This window comes from Myripristis murdjan, chromosome 22, assembly GCF_902150065.1.
Source record: "Myripristis murdjan chromosome 22, fMyrMur1.1, whole genome shotgun sequence".
NCBI lineage: Eukaryota > Metazoa > Chordata > Actinopteri > Holocentriformes > Holocentridae > Myripristis > Myripristis murdjan.
In genome coordinates this window covers 24,145,731-24,169,438 of record NC_044001.1, presented here as the reverse complement: position 1 = coordinate 24,169,438, position 23,708 = coordinate 24,145,731, and the positions used below count along the sequence as shown (strand labels likewise).

Below are 23,708 nucleotides of genomic sequence, written 5' to 3'. Positions count from 1 at the left end.
CAGCCTTGCCACTCCCTGCCCGAGAATCTGAGGCTTGCGGGAGCAGTGACATCTTTTAAATCACTTCTCAAAATGTGTCTTAAAAAAAGCCTTTTATTGATTCTACTACACTACTTTATTTCCAACATGTGTAACCTGTTTTATTATTACTGCTATTGTCTTTTTTTTTAAATCTTTATTTTATTCTTGTACTTTTATTTTTGTATTACTTTAATTGACTGATTTTATTTGCCTCAGTCCTGAAACCCTAGTTCTGGTTCAACCATGTAAAGAACTTTTTAATGTTGCTTTGAAAAGTGCCTTGTGAATAAAGTATTATTGTTTTTATTATTATTATTATCATTATTATTATTATTTTTGTTATTGTTCTTAATTTAATACTGATGTTAAGCAGCTACTGGATCTGCATTTGTATCATAGCATGTGCAAGTATCAACAGTTCCAACAATGGCTGCAGCTCCCTTGTCTGTCAGGCGGTCCGCCTTGTCATGGCAGATGTAGTAGGCGGTAAAAGAGATAAGGAGCAGAAGGGAGGCAGTGAAGGACGGCAGGGTGTGTGGCATACCAAAGTGTTGCTTGATGGAATCAGCTCACATCAATATAGTCTGCATCAGTAAACAAAAACTGCTCTGTCTCACAGCAGTGCTCCCGGCTTCTGCCATTGAATACACGGGACAGATGGGAGCAGACACGGAGATGCGGGGCTGGGGTAGATGTGGGGTTTGGGAAACGATTGTTTTGCTCCAGTTTGTAGCTGTCAAGTCCCGTTCTCATCTTAAAGGTGATCTAATGGGTGCCTCTTTTAGATTGGGATGGAGTAAACAGATGGATGAGAACCAACAGCAAGGTGAGAGGGCCAGAAGAGGAACATCGAGCTGCTCTACGTGGGCTGCACTGTGCCATCCCACAGAAGGGTCAGACGAACGTCTCCATCAAAGGAAGAGCCTTTTTGTGGAATGATTCAGACTCGTCTCGTCCCAACAGACAGCGAAGGGCTGTCACAACTCATACTGCGTCAATGAACCAAAAAATAAATAAATAAAAATGAAAAAACATAAAGGCGGACCCCTGAACTTTTAGCTAATGCCATTCTAAATTAATGTGTTGTGCAAAGGGGCTGTGGTATGCAGATAAAAATAGTGATTTTGTGCCTTCTTGGCTAAGCGTAACTGCAGATCAAACTTAACATGATTAGTTCACAACCTTACCTTTAAACAAAAACATGTCAGCAGCACTAACATAATTTCAGTATGGGCCAACTTCGATCAACTATTTTACAGGATCTTTCTTGTTTACTACCTAGTCAGCTTGAGACAAATAATGTTACTACAATACACTATAATACAAAGCTATTTAAGTTTTCTGGCTGTACTTGGAGAAAATAACAACTAAAATTCTGTGAAACAAGAAGAATTAGAAATAATTCAATGGTTACTGAAATTTTTAAGAATGAAAAGGAGAAAGTGTGTGTGTGGGGGAGAGAAAGAGAGAGAGAGAGAGAGAGAGAGAGAGAGAGAGAGAGAGAGAGAGAGAGAGAGAGAGAGACAGGGAGACAGAGAGACAGAGAGAAAGGGACTAACACTTCAGAATTCGTCATGATGTGTAGTTTCATTGCTGGTATGGCAGGATTACCAACAAATGGCCATAACATTCTCGGTTTGGCACGGAAAACTTAGTGTCCTTGAGGAGAAAGTCTGTCTTTGAAATAAAACAAGAAGTAGGCTAAAGGAATGCATACAGAGAATAGGGAATCAGATCAACTATAAAACAACCTTGATATCTACATTTTCAGCCCCCCGACCTATAGTTTTGAGCACATAAATCAAATAGCCAGAGTCAACACTTAATGGGTGTGGGAATGGTGTTCCTATACATTTTTTTCATAGCTAATTTTTAGATCATACAGAATTACTTCATATTTCATACTTTTTATCACAGACTTTTCCAAGAGCAAGGGAATATCCCCATAAAAGGGGGATGTTCCTCTTAATTCAAGGGCAGGGCCATACAAAAAAATATTTATATATTTTTTTGAAATATTTTTGTTTTTTGGTAATGTCTGTGCAAGACATGATGATTCTCTTACTTAATAATATGTGAAAACTGAAAGTTTGTCTGTGTAGCTCCTGCCATGCCAAAATTTCATGGTGCCATTTTCCAAAAAAATAGTTTTCATGTGCTTCTTAAGTGAGGCCTTTAAAGAAAATTAAAGTGTAGAAGGGCAATACAAATAATTTGCTTGACAGCTGGTTTTGGTTAGGGAATATAAAATATGCTGAAGAGGAGTCCTTGTGGTCAAGTAATTTACAGTGTGGTGAAGAATTTCCAGGCATATTCAAAACTTTCTCATGAGTTTTTTTTTTCTTCTCCCCAACCTTTGCAAATCTATATAGGAACCTTGCGAGAAAAAAAAAAAAGAAAAGATTCTAATGAGAACCAAGGCTGACCTTTCATCTTGCCTGGCTTTAATGAACTACTTAAAGTGAAACAGAACAACTTCTTCTTCCATAATGAAATTAAAGTCTAAAAATGGCTATTACTGTTTGTGTACCCACATACACACATCTTAAGGCCTTCTAACCAAATACACTTGAGGGCAAGTGCTGCTTGCTTATGTAAAGAGTTCGTAGAGAACTAACATCATTAAAAAAGCCTCTGCTCCACAGGCCATTGGCAGGACCTTAATGAAGAGGCTTCTTCATAGGGGAGTAATGAGCACTGAAAGGACCCGGGTCAAAGGACTGCAAGACAAGGAGGGAGTCCTGCAGGGGTGGTGGTTGGACGTTAAGGCAGTATTTACTACCTGCCCCGAGAGGATGTGACTCAACTGCTCAAGGACTGGGGTTGAGAAAGAGGGTGAAATGTGTGTATGTGTGTCTTTGTGTAAATGTGGACAGCGAGGTTGGAGGGTGCCCCCGAGTCAAACCCATCCACGTGGCCACCACCCCACTTCTACCAAAGCCAGCCTTCCATTCTCTTTACTCTGTCAGATACATGCGTGCATGGACACACACATACACACACAGATGGACACACTTTCCTGCCTTCCTTGCATTTCTTCTGTCCGTCCTTGTATCTCTTGATGCCCCGGCCTCTGGCATCTCCTCTGTGTCGCATGTGACAGGTTGGAGATGTGACAGCTGTCCTTATGCCAGACCAAGTCCAGCCAAAGTCACAACACACACAAACACACTCACCCGTACACGCTAAAGAGGGGCTCCACTGCAGGGCCAGTACGGAGGAGGTAAGGGCGCTTTTGTCCGTCTTCTTCACCCAACTTTAAATGTCATGCCCAACGTGATGGGGCAGCGTGACTGACAGCAGGGTTGTTGTGGAAGGACATGTCCAGCTCCTGGGCGAGCTTAGAGAGTCCCTGTCCATATGCTGGACACAGTGCTTCGCCCCCACAAATGACCCACCGGGCAGCGTTTTGAAGGCCACAAGAAAATCCTGGAAACTTCACTGGGAATTGCTAAGTGGCCGTAATCCAGGTATGAGATCCTGAGGAGCTGTGACGTTTGGTGCTCAGGGCAAACATTTGGAAGCACAAGGGTTCAGTCTTGCCTCACAAGCATGGAAACTGGCTGTCTGTATCGGCAATGAGGGATATTCTTCATTTGCCATGAAAATGTTCTCATTGAACTCGTCAGATTAACTTGGAGATATTCCACTACTGAAGGACTCAAATAAAATATGAAGCAGAGTGAGAAAATGGCATTTTAACAAATTGGCTTGCTAATGACAAATATTAAGCCAGTCACTCAAACAGTAATTTATTAAATCAAAGAGCTGCTAAGCTGAACAGGATTGTGGGTGAAACACAGAAGGCTGTACTGTAAAAGACTAAATATAAAACATCGTATTCATAGTTGTAAAAATGTCTTGAAATTCCTCAAGGCATTGAAAGACTATCGACAAATGAGAGTCGACATGATACTGGACAGTGGTTTTGAGTCAGAATATTATCATGCTGTAGCAAAGAATTCATAATAATTTTGTCGATTTTGTAAGGTATTATTATTACCACTTTATTCCCACTCCTAATCTGTATTCTACTTGTAGTTCAGCTCTGCGCATGCCAGCTTTTTGTTTCGGATCAGTAGCATACACTACAGAGGCTGAACTTTGAACTCAAAGGACCATACCAATAGTTTTGCGTGTTTAGTGTAACCTTCCAAATGTATATACTTCACATTTCTGCAAATCTTTTCCTAAAGCAAGCAGTCACATTTTAGAACTCTGATTTAATTTTTTCTTCCTTTTATCCAGCCATTGGATTCCATTCATTCCACTACAACATGAAAATTAACTTTCAGTCCTACCTTTAATTAAAAAAAAATCAAGGGATTTTGGATTGAATACTGTGAAATCTTTGCAAAATGGTTTGTTGCAATATAAAATGAGGGTAAACTGCAGTACATGGGCCAAACATTCATAATCACTGGATGGCTGTTAAACCATAACGGTGGTCCATAACCAAACAACAGAGTGACTGTTTCACTCCACCAAATTTCAAGTCATCAAAACACTATTGCTGTTCTTAGGAAAACTAATGTGGTCAACTTTGTTTTGGTGATGGCATACTGGTCAGCTAATTTGAAGAAAGTGAAGAGCTGGAAAGTTGATTTTCATATTGCAGTGGAATGAAAACCATGGAAAGCAAAGGCTGGATATGAGGTAGGAAAAACGATATTGGAGTTCTAAAATATGACGGCTTGCTTCGGAAAATCAGCAGAAAAGGTAAGTTTAAGTGTTTTGAAGATATTACGCTAAACATGACACTGTTCAGTGATGGCAAATATATCCACAATATTCTCACTATATCAGCTGTCTATTTAACTGGACAGTGCTGATTAATTTTTTGTGTTCTTCCCTGTCTTTAAGTAAAGACTTTCAGGAAAACATGTCAGTGCATACAGGAAAATGTCTATCGTTACCCTATGCCATACATTTCAGTTCTCTGTGAGAGAAGTTTACCACTGCCAGAAAGCAGCATAAAAATATTCCCTGTGTTCAGTGTCAAGAGGGTGAAGAAAGAAGCAAGGCCGAGCCAGCACAACTGCATTTAGCGAAGATAAAGTAACAGACTTTAAACAACGTCTTGAGGCTGCCAACAGTATAGACTAAATGGGATGTCTGATATACTGAGTGATGTGTTTGTGTCAGCCTTTTATAGGTTTGACAGAGACTTACGCCACCACATCCTAAGGGCGAGAAGCATAGGGTCAAGGTGGCGGCTGCCAAAATGTCTCATCGCATGACAAGAAATGTCCTGATTGAGAAAGAGAGTTGAGGACATCGCTCCTAATGATGTGCCGCCGCTGCTGCTACTGCTGCTGCTGCTTGTGGGGAAGGGATGAGTAGGGACATGTGGTGTACTCTTGGGGCCATGATGATCGCCCCTCCCTCCACCTCAAAATACAGCATATGTAAACACAAGCACAAGTCACCACATGACCCAGTTGGCACACATGTCCAAGAGGACCTAAAGTCCTGCTTTGAAACATAAACAGCATGGTTATACAATATCTGCCCTTTCCCGTGCTTGTCTTCCCTGTCTCTAACACGACTTTCTTCTAACAAACCCAACAAACTCTCAACTTGTGCTGCAACTCAGGCTGAAGCAGAGAAGTGGTGAGACAAGTATGGTAGATGATTAACAGAGAAACTTTGTGTCACCACATAGTTGTACCTTGTGCCTGGGTTTAATTCTGTCATGTGGACAATAGGCGAGAGATTACAGAGCACACATGCTCCACCTGGAACTATGTTGGTACCACAGGACCCAAACACACCTAAACACTGCTCTGTTTCCACAGTCACAAAAAGCTTTGTGTATGGGGTGTGTTTGCAAATTGGAAAAAAAAAAAAAGTGTGTGCCCATGTGCACGTCCCTTTGTGTCTGCATGTGTAAGAGTACAAGTATATTAGTACGATGGGTGTGGCGAAGGGTAATCTGTGCAGAAATTGCTGCCAGAATGTTCCCAAGTCCATCAGTCAGTTGACAGGCATGGTGTGGCCATGAAGAGACAAGCAGTTTGCATTGTAACATGAAACGAATTAGGGAAAATGAAAATGATTGTACATTAAGACTTTAATTAGACATTGCAGTGGTGAGAAGCGGGTATGTCAGTTGCTGTGACTCACTACATTGTGTAAGATTTTGTTATAGACATGATGTGTGAAATTTTGATTATTTTTTGGCATTGCTGCCTTCGACAGCTGACAGTAGAGGGAGGCAAGAAAGACTGGAGGGAAATGACGTGTGACAAATGTCCAGGTATCATTTGAACCCAGGACATTGTGCGTACATGGTATACACCTTAGGTAAATGAGCAACAACGAGGCTGTGAGCAGAAAAAGCAGCCACTGATGTTTGATCTTTACAAATACAGTCCTGATAGTTGTAAAAAGCAATATATTTGTCACTGTGGTTCTTTCTTCCTCAATAGAACAGTTTAAACCGCAAAATTACAGTAACTTGACAGGAGCATTCCAAGACAGCATATGCATCTATGTTTCAAATAAAAAAAAAGAATAAATGCAAATTTGTAAACATACAAACAAAAATTGCAGTATGTTGCAAGAGAATTAAGCAAGTCCCCACCTAAAAAAAAACACACACACACACACACACACACACTTAGCCTCCACTTCTTGGAAATGAGATTGAATGAGACACCCATTCCTGAGTCATAATCGTGGGTTAAATACAGGTTAATAGAAACAGCTGGGCAGATTGTACAGTCAATGCGAGTCATCCACCCAATACATTTAAGTGACACTGGGCTGGAATATATGTGGACTCAAATGGGGAAAGATCACAAAATTGATGCATATAGCAATTGCAAATTGCTTTGTAAGTGCAAAAACACCAAAGGGGAATGTAAAACAGAAAGTTTGCCCATTAGTACATATGCAACGTGAATAAAGGAACAATTTTCTTTCAACATAACAAAATCACACACGTAACTTGCCAAAGAGAGGTGCATGAACTTCTCTTCCTACAGTGGCTAGGCCACAAGCCAAAATCTGTAAGCTGGGATGACAATAACTGGCAGATGACCAATGTAGATGCCATTGAGACGCTTAAGCAGGCTGATCTCATGTCACTGAAACGCGAGTCATACATGTTGGTGCGGCCAAGTGCCACTGATAGCGTGTCACTGATAGCATGTCACTGCAATGATCTGGCTTTAGCAGTGCTGTTTGTGTGAATCCCGTGTGTGATGCTAGGGCTTCAAGCCACAGGGGTGACTCAAGTGTGTGTCTGTGTGTGTGTGTGTGTGAGTGTGTCCATCTGCATGCCTGTGTTTCAGGGAATGAATGAATGTGCATTGTATATTTGTGTGGATGACACAAATACAGTCACCAATAAGTCAAGTGCTATCTGACCTCTAGACCATGTGACGACAGCATCATCTGCAACATCTTTCAAATCAGAATCATCACGAAAACATGCAAACTTACAAGTTATCATGCAGCCTAATTTAAGCGAAGCCATTCATTTGGTCTCTCAAAAACATTTAGCGACTTATTTCACTTTGAACACTTTGTATGAAAGACTGACTTATTTATATCAGACATTGGCACTCATTGGAAGTGTTCAGCTACAGAGGCCAGCCTTTTAGCAGAGAACTAATTCACACACTAGTTTGATTATTGTGGCATTTGCTGGGGTAATATTTCTAATTGGATTAATATTGCTTCACTGAGGGTGTTGCAGGGTGTTTCTGTCCCACTGCATCATTAACGAGACTATTCCGGTCTTTTGACCTACTGCATCCCTCGCTGTGTGACTTAGGACCAATGGGACACTGGGCCTAAACAACCATGAAATGCGGGCACTTAGTAAATTACAAATCATTTGGATCATGACAAAAAATTATGTTTCTTGTAAGTAGTGTCTCAGCACGACCATCCACCCACACAACTACATGAACATGCTGAGGACATGCTTTAAGTAAAACTGCTCATTAATGAAATTACTGTGCTTGCAACAATATTATGCACTTTCAACTTCACTTTCATTGACATTCATTGGTTGAGCAATGGGTCACGTGCCAACTGTCTTTCTATGATACAACAAGACATATGGGGTTGCTCCCCATAACAATATGTCTGGTTGACTTGGCTTTGAGAATCTGCTGCATTGAGACAATTTGCTATAATGTCTTGATTTGTGCATTACTTTCGTGAGGCAGGAGGAGAAAAGAAGGAAAGGGGACACTCCAGCACAGACAGCCAGATTCTTCTTTATTGTGAGTCTTGGGTAAGCAAAGGCCAAGACACGCAAATGAGCACCGACAGGCAACATATAGGGGACACAATTTCACCCTGAAGCCAGCAATGTGTTAATAAGGGGGCTTCAAAAGAAAAAAGACAAAGAGTAGGACAAGGAATGGGAAGGTAATTGAAAGTTGGAAAGCATCAGGGTAGATGAGAGATTAAAAAAACAAAAACAAGAAATGAATAGGGAACAGAAGATCTGGAGGTGTCACATGAAAATAATATATAGATAGTGTACACTTTTTATACAGAGCGAGGGTGGAAACTAGGCCAGATGGAAGTAATTCCATGGAGGAGGCGTGGAGGAGTGGGGGTGGGTGGGGGGGATTTCTCCTGAGACTGCAACGCTGGAAACCTCTGATGCTCGGCTGAGGATACGGGCAGGTGGGTGGGAATCTTCATTTGGAGACAAAGTGTGGGTGGCTGTGGGGGGCTGGGTTGAGTGATCGAGGATCGCAGAATTGCCGTGGGAGACAGGAGGCGGGCATGACTTTTGGGATCGGGGAGTCACATGGAGGTCACTGGAGCATAAGGGAGTGGATTTGAGCTCCGCGCTCCTTCGGTACCTCTCCTAAGGCTGTGAGTGCTCTTCTCCCCTTTACTTCCTCTTTCCATAGAAGATGTTGAGGTGCTCCCCTTCGCTTCCTTATAAGATATTTTGCTTTTTACTTTCTTGCTTTGCAGGAGGTGAAGAAAGCCTCCCATCTTACATGTCTTTTGAAAAACACATCAACACTTTGTGTTTTTCTGACATTGAAGAAGTGCTTCAACTATTTTTATATCTATTCAAAAGGATGTGAAGAACATCAATAAACAGGGGAGGGGGTCGCTGTTTTAACAGTCAGAAACATGAATACGAGGTAGACACTGTGTTGCTTTGGTCAACAGGGTAATGCATGCTACAGGCACTGCAAAAACAGATGAGCATATGTGATTAAGCACTGAAGTGCAATCAAAAAACAAACAAGTAAACAACAACAACAAAAAGAAATGTCCTCCAGAGTGTCATCATCACTTGAAGTGAGACATACTGTATAAATAATGTGCCCCAATTGCATGTCTGTCATGAGATCATGAGGCAAGGGATGACTCAATTACATTGAGAAAAACATTGTTAATCATGTGCAAACAGTTCATTGCCAATGCACTAGCGTCACAGGCATTCTGTGGCATTAGTCACTGCATATGGTCCACACCTAGCTATCTGATATGATACAGCAAGACTAATTAGGGCGGCAAATGTGTGTCATCATCGATGGGATATCAGTGTTGAGATGCCACTGATGCAATCTTGGTAAAATCTAATGCTGCTACTAATTTAGCAGCCATGTACCACAGGTGGGCATACATGGAGTCATCTTGATCATCAAATTGTGCAAAGTATGTCACAAAAAATATCTAAGTTCCAAAAAACTTGTACCTGAGCTCTGTGGTGCTGCAACAAGGAGAAATGAAGACAAGACAGACTGAGACAAAGAGCAGAAAGGGAAAAAAGTGAACAACAAGAGAGGAGCTATTAAAAAGAGAAAAGAGAAAGTGAGAGCAACAAAAGGTCAAGGCGCTCACGTTTTCTGTTGCTCGTAACCAACTCATCATGTGGCGAGGTTCTGGTGCCACTAGTCATGTGTCACAACAAGGCATGATGGAGAATGCCTGACTCCTCCACCTCGGGCCATGACCTTTCTGACAACCCGTCTGTCAATGCCGCACCAGAGTTGTTGCCGCCAGTGATGGGTCACTGCATGGAAGTGCACTGGCGGAGATGAGGACATGTGACACACAAAGAGGTTGTCACCTGTAGCCGCACAAATAACCAATCCCTCTGACCTTGTCACATTTTACGCTTACGTTTGTGCTGCAGGGCCATGATGCAAACAACGGAAACCTTAGCAAGAAAAAGACAAATCAATATGACTAGTTGAGAAACAAGTCAGTGAGGAAAGAAAGAATCATATGCTTATGTGTCAATCAATGAACCTCTACATTAGTCTGTCTTTGTATATGGTCATGAACTTGTCAAACTAAAGTGACTAAACACACTTCAAGTCAGGTTAGCGGTGCCACTAGACTACAGTACTTTTAACAATAAGGGTTATGTCATGACCCAAAGATCAAGTTCAAATATTTACACTTGGTTCTCAGGGTGTTTCAGGGTGTGGGCATCACATACCGCAAATTGATATTTACAAGAACATGGATAAAGGGCTTTCTGGCCTGCTTGGGCTTTCTATTTTTAGGATTGGAGCTGAAAGTTGCAGTACATCCACCTTTGAACATGTCTGGTCATATCTGGTCTAGGCGCTCTGCTGGTGTGGTATCTTGCAGTGATTTATCATGACCTCACACTCCCCGTGACTTTTGCTTCACATTTGCTTTTCAGAGCCGCATGATTTATAAGCACAGTGTGGTTGACTGTGTGCTAATGTATGACATGATAACATGAGAGCAAGGTTCAAACGACAACTCCTTATTCACAGGCTTTATTATAGCACTCTGTAGAATTAGGACTCACTTTACATTGAATAAGAACAAGAAATTATTTTCTCGGTCAGGGGAAAGGGATAAAGTGGATCAAAATGACATGTAGTACTTTGCTTGACTCTCTGAAATTCACAACTTTCAGACAATAATTTACAAATCACACTTTTTTTCATTTCTCTCTATGCTTTAAAACTCTGCTGGCCTCTTTTAATCCCTTTCGACTACCAAATGTAACCCTGAACTGTCCATAACCTCCTACTTGAATTGGGATTGACTTTTGTTTTTTTTTCCATTGGATGATGAAGCAGTTGTACAGGGTATGAAGTGCATTATAAATACAATTATACCTTTACACAATTTCTAATAGCCAAGTCAAGCTCCTGCTGAATACTTCCTTCTCCCCAAATACTTCTTCATTTGTTTGTTTTTAAAGTTTGTTCTTAGGTGCTGGTAGCCCTTTAATGATAGCGCATGTCAACAGAGGTGTTGTCACATCAGTACTTGACCAGTAAATCGACAACACTGCTTTTTCTTCCTTGTTCCAAGAACTTTATCGTGGAACCGTGAAATTTTGTTGTAAGCTATGGAAACAATTCTGATACCCATGAACCCATGGCACGCTAATTTTCTACAGTTGTAAAGGGCTAGTAGTCAACCTCCACGTTTTATTTTCTAAGTGTGCGCTCTTTCCAAACCTTTCAGAGGGTTTGGTGGTGTCACTCACACATCAGCTCTCACTGGCATCTCCTGCTCACTCAAACGTGCACTCACCATGATTAATTAACCTTGATTCATTAATCTAATTAACACGCAAATGAGGCAAATGAAACATGAGCTTGCACACACACAACAGACAAACACTTTCCACCAAGAAAAAGGGAAGAGGGGAAGATGGGTGAATATGGGACAGGAGGGGGGAAAAATACCATTTGAGAGAATTTAATTGCTTCTGATAATGGCAGTTTGGTAGGCAGTTTTGAAGGTCATGCATCCCTCTTGCACATCATAAATGTCAGTTAAGACAAGGAACTGCTTTTGGGTGAGGCGATTAAGTTCATGCGGAGTGGGGCCTTGGTAGGCAGAGGAAAGCCAAAGTGGGAGTCTCTCTCATTGGTTTCGTGTTCCTTCCTTTTCCATCTCCAACAACCATCCGCAGAGGAGATGGAGACCGGAAGGAGCACCTGGCTGGCCTGCATGAGTTGGGTGTTTTTTTCCAATCGCAGATTTTTATAAAGTCTGCAACAGATTTCGTGTTTTTTTCCGTGGAATCCTGGGAAGGACTATAACGTGTCATGAGGTTCTTGCCAATACCCATACAACATAAGGTAAATTCTGTTTAGAGAGTACTTTTTCTGTGTGGTGACACCCATAATTTAAATCAAATGCTTTCATTACAACAGAAGACATTCAAGGGAGGCCGCAGGAACTAGTCTGCACACACTAATAATTAATAAATAATACAATTTATGACAATTACCCTCAGACATGATTTGTTTGCATGCCATACACAGATGGCCTTTCACCTCAAGACTCCTTTGACCACCATACTGCTGTATTGTGCTTTGTTCGTGAGAGTTATATGTGGCAGTAGTGAAGGAGCTTCATTCAGACTCCTTTTACGTTTTTTACGGTTTGTCATTCATTTTGAAGCCGCCAGATGTTCAGCCACCTGGCCGTAATCACAGCAGGGGTCTTAAACACAAGCTGCTTATGAGCAAGACATATCAGAAACCAAGACCTGGACCTCCAACAAATAAAGGCTATTTAACGACAATTACAGACTTCTATCAGTAAACCACAATTACCTGCAGTCTCATCACTGTGCTTACTAATCATGGCCGCTTCAGTGAAATTATTTTTAAATACCAAGTCCTTCAAGGTTAACTTGTTTGTTCCCATTTCTAATAAAGTGCTTACAATCAAAATCACCATTCAAATAAATGAATGGATGAATGAATGGATAAAATGCTCTCAGTGCCAAAGATCAGTGATTTTTCCATATTTGTACAGGTTTTAAAAAATAAAACTTTGATGATTACACAAAGGATGACTTACATATCAACATATATCATTATTTTTATGTTTTTTTTTTTAAGTTTGTTTAAATCAACAAGACCTTTTTTTTTTTTTAGTTACCTATTACTTGTCTTGACCCCCTTGAACATGAACTGAATGCAAGAATTGATGTAACATTGTTGTGATATAATAACCCCCACTCCACCTGTATCCTCCTATTTTGCAACTGCATCTTGCAACAGAGGAATTTCAGTTTGCTGTGTCAGCAGACTCAGCAGTGGAGTGCGTATTTCCTGCCATCAGTCTGCACTGGAAATCATCACGAATCACACGTTCCCATATTTGGTTTTAACTGATACACAAATTCTTATCACACACTTTGTCGTTGTTTGTGCCATAATATTTCTTTTCTTCTGTGCACTCAAATGAAGATGAAATTGCAAAATCTTCAAAGTGGGAACAGGAATTTTTAAACACAGTTTCTGCTCTTAATAAGACTCTGGCTCCTCAAATTTTCTCCTCGTTATTTCTGTTTCAAAGCCGTTATGCCTGACATTTAATTTCATTTTCCAGACCATACCAACCTATAATACAGGCCGCATTTAAAAGCGACTTAATTGTTTATCTGCGTGGAAGCATTGGCTGGCCTTTTCAGATTTCAGTCGTACACTGCATTAGTGAAGCCCAAACTGGCAATTACTTGACAACGTCTTTTGGGCAACTTGCTTTCCAAGTAAATGCCATGTCTCTGTGCTATACAGATATGTCACCACGAGGCAAAGACACTTTAGAAAGTACTATGAAAACATAACAAATGCATCTTGATATACTATGTTTTAACTCAATCTATTCAAAGCATAGCTTAAAACTTGCACTGCATTCTTAGTACTGCTAGAAATAAAACTACATTTCACATGAGATTTCATGTGCTTATGTCAGAGATCATCTGTTGGCAGTGCAGATGGCATATTGACTCTTGGTAAAATCAGATTCTCAGTTATTTTAAACCACACAGTTTGAGAGGTTTGGGGGTTAAAATAACAGCTCAAATAATAACAGAAAACCTATCAATCCGTTTCTCCACTTTATTTATTACTGAAATGTAGAAAACTGTCACCTGAGGCTGCAAAAGCAACACTAGCTTTGCTGTTGTGTTGATGGTCCACCGACAGCTACAGAGAAAGCTGAAGCCTCATGTCATGTTAGAGAACCATATCCTTCCTTGTGGGTTGTTGTGACTGCTCCTATGAGTAACTATGAATGCTGTAATGATACGCTAGGACTGTAGTGTTGTGAATACTTTAAGAAACTTCATATAAATTACATTCAATATGGATTTGTAAGAATACTTGAGTGTGTAAAGATGGCAGGCACCTCGTCCCACTTCACCAGCAGAAAGCTGTAAAAAATAAGAGGGAGAGAAAAAAAAGAAAGACAGCAGAGCATGAGGCAAGGAGCAACACACTCAGGGCATTACGGGAGTAACCTGCAATTATTTTATAGCTCTTAAGATTCCTGAGCTCTTAGTCAGTGTTTACCGTGCAAGGGCACGGCAAGGCCGCAAATTAGAACCACTCACTTTGGCATCAAACACTCAACAGTCACGCACAGGCCTGAGTTTTCTCTCCGAGAAAGGGCCAGCCTGACGGTAGAAAGGCAAAAAGGTAATGCTTAAAGACTGTCTTTCTACTCCTACATTTTTCCCTCCAACACACAGTTGTCCTTTTGGCGTATCATCAATAGACTTGCTAACCCACCCAGTCATCTTCAGCTGTGCAGACTAAAAATACCCTCTTCTACTCGATTCACTCAACCAACAGACAACAGCTCTCTTGACCTGATGTGGAGCCATGTGGTAAAAACCACAACCAACAGGTCAAACCAACAGTACAGTATGGCAGTCAAAGTGCAGAGCTGACAACAAGTGCCTCTGAATAGTCTCTATTCTAGTCATGACACAGCAAATGACAATAAATAGTACAGAGAGCACGGCCAGCTGTAATGGCCGGCTGAGGGACATTTTAATCATAGCCTTAATGGAGCTTTAATGATGGGTGCTGGAGTCACCCTCGATGATGTCACGGCCACAGTCTCCTTCTTAATACCCTTGTCACATTCTCTTCTTATGGAGGGAAAACGTGCACAAGGGTGTGAGCGTGCTTGTGTGTTTTTGTGTGCTGGTGTGTGTGCGGTGGCCGCAGTGTTGTTCTGCAGGTCTGTGCAGAAGAATTGTGAAAGCCTCATCATGTGACTCAGTGGGCTATCTTCAGCCACGACTTCTCCAAAAGCTCAACTGCTGCACGGTGGGGACGTCAGCCGGACGCACGCCGCAACAACGAAAGCCTGGGGAGCGGTTAAGAATGGAGCAACAATTATGTGGCAACCGGAAAAGGTAAAGTAACCGCAGTCCTGCAGACGATTTGGCTGTGGCTTTTGGCTTATCTCTACAAAACCATGGTAGCCGTGGCCTCTTCACGAGAAAGGCGCAACAAAGTAAAAATATGGAGGAGCACACAAACAAACCTGAAAGCACTGGCCTGTGTGCCCAAAATGAGCTCCGTCGCCAGCGGTGATTCAGCGGTGTAGGCCGTCACATAAGTGGCTTTGTGTCACTCTCCTTCTGCCTTAATCTGGGCTTTGTGAGGAGGAGGTGTCGAGTTAGAGTGTTTCTTGTCGGAGGAGTAGTCAGGTGCTGAGATTGATAAGACTCAGTGAGAATCGCGGCACTATAAATGCTACTATGAAGGATTTTACTGCTCGCACTTAGGCCATGCTTTAATGTGATATGGGCATGGTGTGTGTTTATATATTTCATGTTCAAGCTTTGGTAGTTTTACTCCATTGCTGTAAACAAGTTAGATCAACTTCTTAAGTCAATGCAGTACGGCCTCACTTGTGTAAATATCACTGGTTAGAGGTATTGCTGGTTTTCATGTGGTGGATATTTGACATGAGAGTAGTCTTAGATCCAGTCGCAGGGGTAAGTGAGCCATGTTAGAAATCAGAGCAACTGAGAAGACACAGTCATTATTGTCAACTTAGGTGTATTCAGAGAGATCTGATTGTGAATAATGAAGTGTGCTGTGTTGCGGAATGCTTATTCTTTGAAGGCTATCAGGCGAAAACCAATGTATGAATGTAACATGAATCTCAATATGCCGTGAAAAAACAGGAATCTTCAACACGTTGCAGTTCATCTTTGAACCAAATAGGCTGATGTTCAAAAGACAATGCAATACACATGTGTATGTGTGTATGTATATATATATTGTATATGTATATACAGTGTATATATGTATATATATATATATATATATATATATATATATATATATATATATGTATGTATGTATGTATGTATGTATGTATATAATTATTTATATTTATTTATATAATCTATATATTTGCTAAAATAATAATATAATCAATTGCATATTGACATGACATTAACAATACAAAGAAAAAGGGTTGTGTACTTGAATTTGGAATGCATGCTTCACAAATGCTGGACTGATATTTTTGTATACTTTATGTCAATAATTGCATTTCCTCTAGGTCTATTTTCAAGGCAGAGGAATTCCAGCACACAGTTATGAGATTCATTAATCTCAAAGGAGAGAAATAATTCTCTACATTTAGTTAAATGAAAATGTATCATTACTCAATTGTGCCCTAGTCTATTAAGCTATATCATATCTTGATGATTAGCTTTCACCAGCATCATTGTTCCACTGGAGAATACCCAAGGTCTGTTTGCTCTGAATTAAGTCATTACTTGGCCAGGACTGACTGGTGTTACAGTTCTTGTTCTATTTTAATATCTCACTGAGACACACACAATATCAGCCAATGAAGAGAAAGAGAGGAGGTTAAGAGTGGGTTGGTAAAATCAATTGATTTGAATAAAAAACACCTACTTAATCAGCCCCTGAATTAATCAGAATATAACCTCTTGCTATGAGTGTTGTTTTCACTTTGACCGCTCCATAAAGACCCATTTAACACTACAATGTTAACAAAACTCTCAAACTGGTAAGAGGTTAAGAAAGACGCATTTCTTATTTCAGAGATGATGCCTCAAAACTAGATTCTGGCAGAGAAAAATATCACTGTGGTAAAGAGGCAAAAGCTTCAACTAGAGGTTGAGCATTCAAATGACATTTTAAACACAGCACGGCTGTGTGCCCTCGGGCGATTTAGCAATGTAAACAACATGGATATAAAAAAAAAGGTGTATAAAAAACCACACTACTTTGCCTCCAGGGTTTCTGCTCAGCAGAGATGTGAGATACATACATTGAGATTTCAAAATAGCACAGTTTGGAAAAACAGAAACATATTATACAAGCTAGGTTTTCAACACACTAAATGCTGTGATAAAGAAAAGCTTGGAAATTGTGCCACACCAATATTCTGAAACCATCCAGCAAAGGAGTCCCCTTCAGGTATAGCAAAACTTGGATAACATTATCAAACCAGTTCTTAATATTCAGTCTACTGTCAAAGCATTTTGAACTGAAGCACTCCACAGTTTGATCTCTGTCTTGTTTTTTCTTATGGGTATCATCAGTGGTACATAAAATGTACAAAAGACACAGCATTAAGACTTATATGCAGGATGCGAGTTTTCATTGGCTGGTTAGTTGTAGAAACAAAGAAAAAAACTCCATGTGGGAGCCGCGCCAGGCCGTTAACAAGACTTGGTCAAAACCTCGCCTAATATATGGCTGGACCATGTATGAAATGCTAGGGAGCTTTTAATTTGAAACAACAACACAGGAAGTGGCGACACTCAGACAGACAGAGACAGGCATTGTTTACACGGCTGGTGCCTGAGGTTATTGGACAGTGTCAGGCAGGAAATCCAAATTGTGGGATCATTTCGAACTCTGCAAGCAAGCATTCGCCTATCATTCATCAACCTCAAACATGATCATCAGAAACATGTATGTAGCCTAACATTAGAACCAGAACCCAGAACTCAAACCATTTTCTGGTGTGCCCCAATACAAACAACAAAAAAACAAACAAATGTACATATGCATATATGTATATATGTATATGTTTAAACATATATATGTTTAAACACAAACACACACACACACACACACACACATTTAAATAATTAAATTAATACCATAAAAACGACAACTAGTCGACCAATGGCTTCAAGTAACAGTTTCTCCTTGACAAGGGAGATCTGTGGTCAGGGGCAGCCCTAAAACATGCACAAGGAAACACTGCGCTTGATATCCTGTGCTTATGACTTGAAATGAATTGTATACAAGATGCTTAAAGGGGAGGCTGTAAATCCTCTGTATAGATTGCAAACTGCTTGCCTTGCACCAACAACTCCCCCCCCCGCCCAATAGCCTTAATCTGTCCTCAGCTCCTTGCTGTGGCCCTCTGGGCAGCGCGAGGCCTTGTCTTGCTGGGCTTGTTACTCTCTCTACCCTCCTGCCACTGAGGTGGAAGACAATACCACTGCTAAACACTGCCTAGAGGACAGTCAGGGATATCATTAGAGGTCACATTCATATTTTCCCCACCTCTGTCAAGTCTTTACTGAAGCCAATTTGCAGCATTTTACATATCATTTAGAAAAGAGCTAGGAATATTATTAAAATAAGTAGAGTCAAGAACACGTATGGTTGAATGTAATATAGCTTTTAGTCCGCTAAACAAACAGTACCAAATTTTAGATCTTTGCCATCATTTCTGCATCATGTTTTTGTGGGTGTTTTTTTAATTAATTTATTTATTTTTTTAATAATTTTTCATAGAAAAGCAAAGATTGTTTTTGCAGATGCAACACATGTAGCCGAGTGAGCAAGGCTAGTTCAAATTTGGACATTTGGACAAAAGAAAAAAAAAACTAGAAAAGAAAAAACAAGATGGGAAATAAACAGGAATGTACATAAATAATCAAGTCAGAAACAGAGCAGGATAAATGAAAAGACAGAACGAGAGCCCAAGGCTGGGCTTCACCCTGACCCTTCCCTGTCAGCTCCTGCCTGTGGAGCTTCGGAGGTTAGAGTGGGGGGGTAGGAGGGTGTGTGTGGGGGGGTGGGGGTGTAGGACCAAAAATAATTAGAGTAAAAATAATTAGATGTAAGCGCTCTTGCTGAAGCATGCATAGCTTCTACAGACAAAAATGGGGATATGGGGATGCCCAGGGCTCACTGCAGCTCTCCGAGGAGGAAGGCTGACCTGGGGGAGTGGCGGTTACTGGGCATTGCAGAGGCCTAGCAGTAGATAAAAATAAATAATGAATAAAACCAAAAGAAAATGAGACAAAAATGAGGTTCAATATTTACTGATACGACTGTGGGTCTGAGTGACCTCCAGAATTGAATGCACTGAACCAAGTGCACAGTCCTTCGTGATGTGGTATGGCAACATTCTCTTAATGTTTGATTTAAGTGGTGGTGACTCGTGACCACAGTAGCCGTCATGTGATGGTCAGTGATGCGATACTAAACCATACCACAACATATCGCAACAGCTTTTCCATCTTCCATACATCACATACAATACCTGGAGCCTAATGTAGAGAGAGCTCAGTTAGTTCACTAGACTTAGGTCATCTGACCTGCCCCAATGGATCAATGATGGCTGCTTGAGAGTTTTCCCCTGGGGATGCATAGATTGAGACCACCTTGACCCCTCCCTCTCTGATCGCTTTAGCACTGGTGACATGGGTCAGTGCTTGTGGGGGAAACAGAGCTCAAGTGAAGCGCGAGCAGAGGGCTCAGTCACGGATGTGGCGTTGCTCCGCACTGATCACTGCAGAGGCTGGCTGACGTGACATTTAGAGGCAAGCTGCCGTTGCACATATAAGCTCTGTGAGGAGCATGGATAAAAGATAGACAGCCTGTTAAGACGGGGACTTGATGCTGTGCTGTGCACATGAACGTTCAAGATGTCACTTTACACAAAAGGTCACAGCAGCAATTAGAGGAAAAATGTGTGCTTTTAGATGCTGTCAGAAGAATCTTGCAGGCTTTATGCTATATCAGGTTTAGGCTGAAGTATATTTTGTCCTTTCTCTCTAAAGAAATATTCAGAAGTACATTTTGCATATCAGCTCAAATCTACAGGAAACAGAAGTTTTCTGCACTGTAACCAATGAGGCACATTTGATTGCAGCCACCAACCACAGTACAAGATCCTACTGAAATGCACAAATATGAAATCTGTATGTGAGAGGGTCAAAGGCCATTGCAATGTGAGAGCGTATGAGTAAAAGCAACTTCCAATAGAAGACAACCCAGAGTTCAAGGTACGATCAAATGATGAGACACTAAAATGGTGCCCAAGAGGTCCAAGTGCCCTTTAACAGGGAAGAAAACTGCCAACATCCATCTCTGTGCACTTTGGTATCTTCCCTTCATCTCTCCTCTCAGTGTCCTTCCCACTCTTTCATTTTGACTATGACAGGCTGCCCCCATTTTTAAAAAGTACATAAAAAAAAAAATGCATTCCCCCCTGCCTAAGGCTGGGCAGTCCATGCGGGAAGGTAAACATGTCCACTGTGGTGAGGTCAGACCACGAGGACGCTTCGCTCCAGGTAACAGTCGTCCTCCACAGCTCTGCGCCCACCAGCAACATCTCGGCGTCCACTACCAGTGTAGAGTAGCCTAAGTCTGAACAGATTTCCGCTTCAGTGGCAAACCCACCCCGATGCAAGGACATACAAGGATTAGATGGGGGAGGCTGACCCAAATCAGGGTCAACAGACTGACCTCAATCTACCTGGCTAATGGCTCATCCTTTGTCTGTCTGCAGAGTATCACATGAATGATAACCCATCATCTTTTTTTTTTTTTTTTTTTCTTTTTAACTTACTGGGGAAGCCGTGCAACTGGTTTCACTGGTTTTAAGTCATTTTGAAAGCACACTGTAAAGGAAGTCGATATTTTGAATCTCTTAATTGTGCAATATGTAGCGCCTAAACCAAAACACAAAAAAAGGATATGCTGATAAACATGAATCAGTAAATACCTGCCTGACTTTGTTTCCTTTCTGGTATTACCATTTAGGGAGCACTGGCATTTGTGGACACTACTTGAACCCCAGCAGCGACCAGTTTTAGCAAATTATTCACCTCAGATGTTGCATTCATTCTCATATGGCTGCCAAATTGACCTAGAAACTGAGGAAACTGGTGATGTTATGTAGTGTATGTGCACAACATAAATAAACACAGTGTTGTCTTGTCATCCATGAAACCGGAGCAACTGTGTTCATGAATGAGCATCACTTTATCAAGCTTGTGGTCCTGATGCTCCTTTACAGTAAATGAGCTGTAACAGTCAGGTCAGGCAAGAGGTAGACTGCTTCTACATCTGTTTCCACTGCAATTACACTAGCTTTTCATTGTTTTGTCATGACAGCCTGGCCCTAGGACTGACGACAAAACCGATCATGTTTCTTTTCACTCTCCTAATGAAGTACATGTTGGCCAAAAACATTCCGCTATTGTACATATCTTTGGGAAAATAAAGTCTTTATTAATATATTTATGGAGTCCTCTGAAATCCCATCTTCAAGAGATATACCTAAGAGCCCTTTATCTGAAGAGCACTCATTGACAATATAGATTTTGCACACTGAAAGCCCTACAGCATTCCAACCCTATCCATTTTAAGTTTTATTTTGTCTTTAGAATCGTAGGAAGTCCTTAAAGCACTAAAGTTACACTTATGATCCTTCCACAGGTTCACCTATGGAAACCTTGCTACGACTTTTACTTTTCCTAGGCAGCTAAGATTCTCAGGAAATTGTTAGGAATGCACAAATGAAGGCAAAGATGGGAAATTCTAGGGAATGTTGCCTGGTGGTTCCCTAGCTGTAGAAACTATATTCACAGGTGACATTGGGACTCAATAGCTGGCATTACAAGCTGATGTGATTCTGATATGTAGAGTGAAATAAGTGCAATTCAGTTTCTGTACAACAGTGTGTCCACAACTTTGTTGTGAGGAAAAGTGCAATGCACAAGAACAATTGACTCAAAAGAACATTAACATTGACTGAAACAACAGCATGGCAACTGTCATGCTGCAAATTCAGGTCATTGGATTGGCATACAGTACGCTTGTGTTCTGAGAGTCCAGCCTATATGCATAATCCCATTCCTCTGGAATGCGTAGGTGGACAAGGTGTAGGCCGATGTTCATTACTTTCCCCTCTGTGCAGAGATGCACTCTTCCTTATTCTTCATGTGCTCCCAAGCTGACACTGTGTATACCCTGGCTGTCAAATATGGCATAAAACTGCGCGTGCTTGATTCTGCATATGTGTATATGAGCGTTCATGTGAGGCAGAGAACATGATATGATTAGGGTGACAGGGATGCACATTCATATCACAGACCCTCTTCTCTAATAAGATCTTTGGAGGAAATTAGAGGGAGCTCTTTCTTGACAACATTGTGTCAACGGCTGAACAGCTACCATCTCCCACCGGCAAAAGGTGTCGTGTGTCTGCCTTCCTTTTGAAAGTCTTTGGAAAGAACCCCCTGGGAATCCAGCAAGTGACATGCCTGCTTTAAAAAAACGCCACCGATAGCGCTCCCCTCAGGGGCGCATCTAGAAATGTTCTTTCCTGAGGACATATTTGGAAAAAAAAAAAAAAAAAAAAAAAAGTCAGAAAGAAAGAAAAGAAAAAATTCAAAGTCTGGCAATGCGTCCCTGGATTAAGACTTTGGCCCATTTCACTTAAAGTGCACATACACAGGGAGAGAGAGAGAGAGACTAGTCTCAGTGTTCCAGTTGTGAGAGACATGGGGATGAAAGGCTGTGAGGCTGATGATGGGTGCTGTTTTCCTTATGTTTACCATCATTTCCCTTCACAAACAGAGGCCAGGCTGGAAAAGGCCAGAAAGCCAGGGCCTCCAGCATACAGGCAGTGAAAGATGGAGGGAGCGACAGGGAAAGAAAGGAGAGAGAGAGAGAGAGGGAGAGGGAGAGAGAGAGAGAGGGAGGGAGAGAAAGTGAGAGAGAGAAAGAGAGAGAGGAGAGACAGAGAGGAGAGAGAGAGAGAGGGAGAGAGAGAGAGAGAGAGAGAGAGAGAGGGGGAGAGAGAAGGAGAGAGAGAGAGAGAGAGAGAGAGAGAGAGACAAGGCTTGGTCTAAGCAGCCTGCAGACACCACACGGCTCAGAGCAGATCGAGAGTGACGGGTTGCTGATTAGTCAACTCACAGCCCCCGAGACTAGAGTCTGCGCGCGCGCGCGCACACACACACACACACACACACACACACACACACACAAGCACAAAGGCTTACAGAACATTTAATTAAACCTTTCCGTTATCAATAGCACATAGGTGAATTACATGAGTACATATAACTGAACACACACTGCACATCTCCAGAAATGCAAAAAAAACATGTGTGTGTGTGTGTGTGTGTGTGTGTGTGTGTGCAAAGGTGTGTGAAGGGTTGGTGGTCGGTTACCTTTAGGAGATAGACAGGGATGTTGCTAAAGTCCACAGGAAGTTTGAGCAGGAAACGAGCTGAAAACTCTCCTGTCTGGAACATACGGGGGGGGGGGGGGGGGGGGGGGGGGGGGGGGGACATTACACACTGGTGGGAAATACTTTGCACCGTGTGTAACATACAGGTCAGGTGCTAATTAACAAAAAGTGTTACAAAGTAAAGATCAGTAACAATGATTCCACATATGCATCACATATGAAATAAAATACCATTTTATGATTGCAAAAACTTTGGGGACATATAAATATAGTTTATGAACTACTGAGCTTTCCTCAACAATAAGAGAGCATCACTGCAGCGACTGGTTGTTGGGCCTCAAGCCTCATCCATTAACGCCGACTTCATTGGATTTCATGCGCACTCTTTGAAACAACCCTAAGAAAACTGGAGAAAATATTCCTAATTGCGTAATATGGGT

General features: G+C 41.4%; 1 protein-coding gene across 1 annotated transcript in view; it reads right to left on the bottom strand.

The window, feature by feature from the left end:
• babam2 (BRISC and BRCA1 A complex member 2) overlaps positions 1 to 23,708 on the bottom strand; it is a 72,854-nt gene that overhangs the window by 26,710 nt on the left and 22,436 nt on the right. The window contains exon 6 of the mRNA XM_030044500.1: positions 23,249 to 23,323. Within this exon, the coding sequence (XP_029900360.1) occupies positions 23,249 to 23,323 (75 nt within the window). The remainder of the gene's footprint in view (positions 1 to 23,248; positions 23,324 to 23,708) is intronic.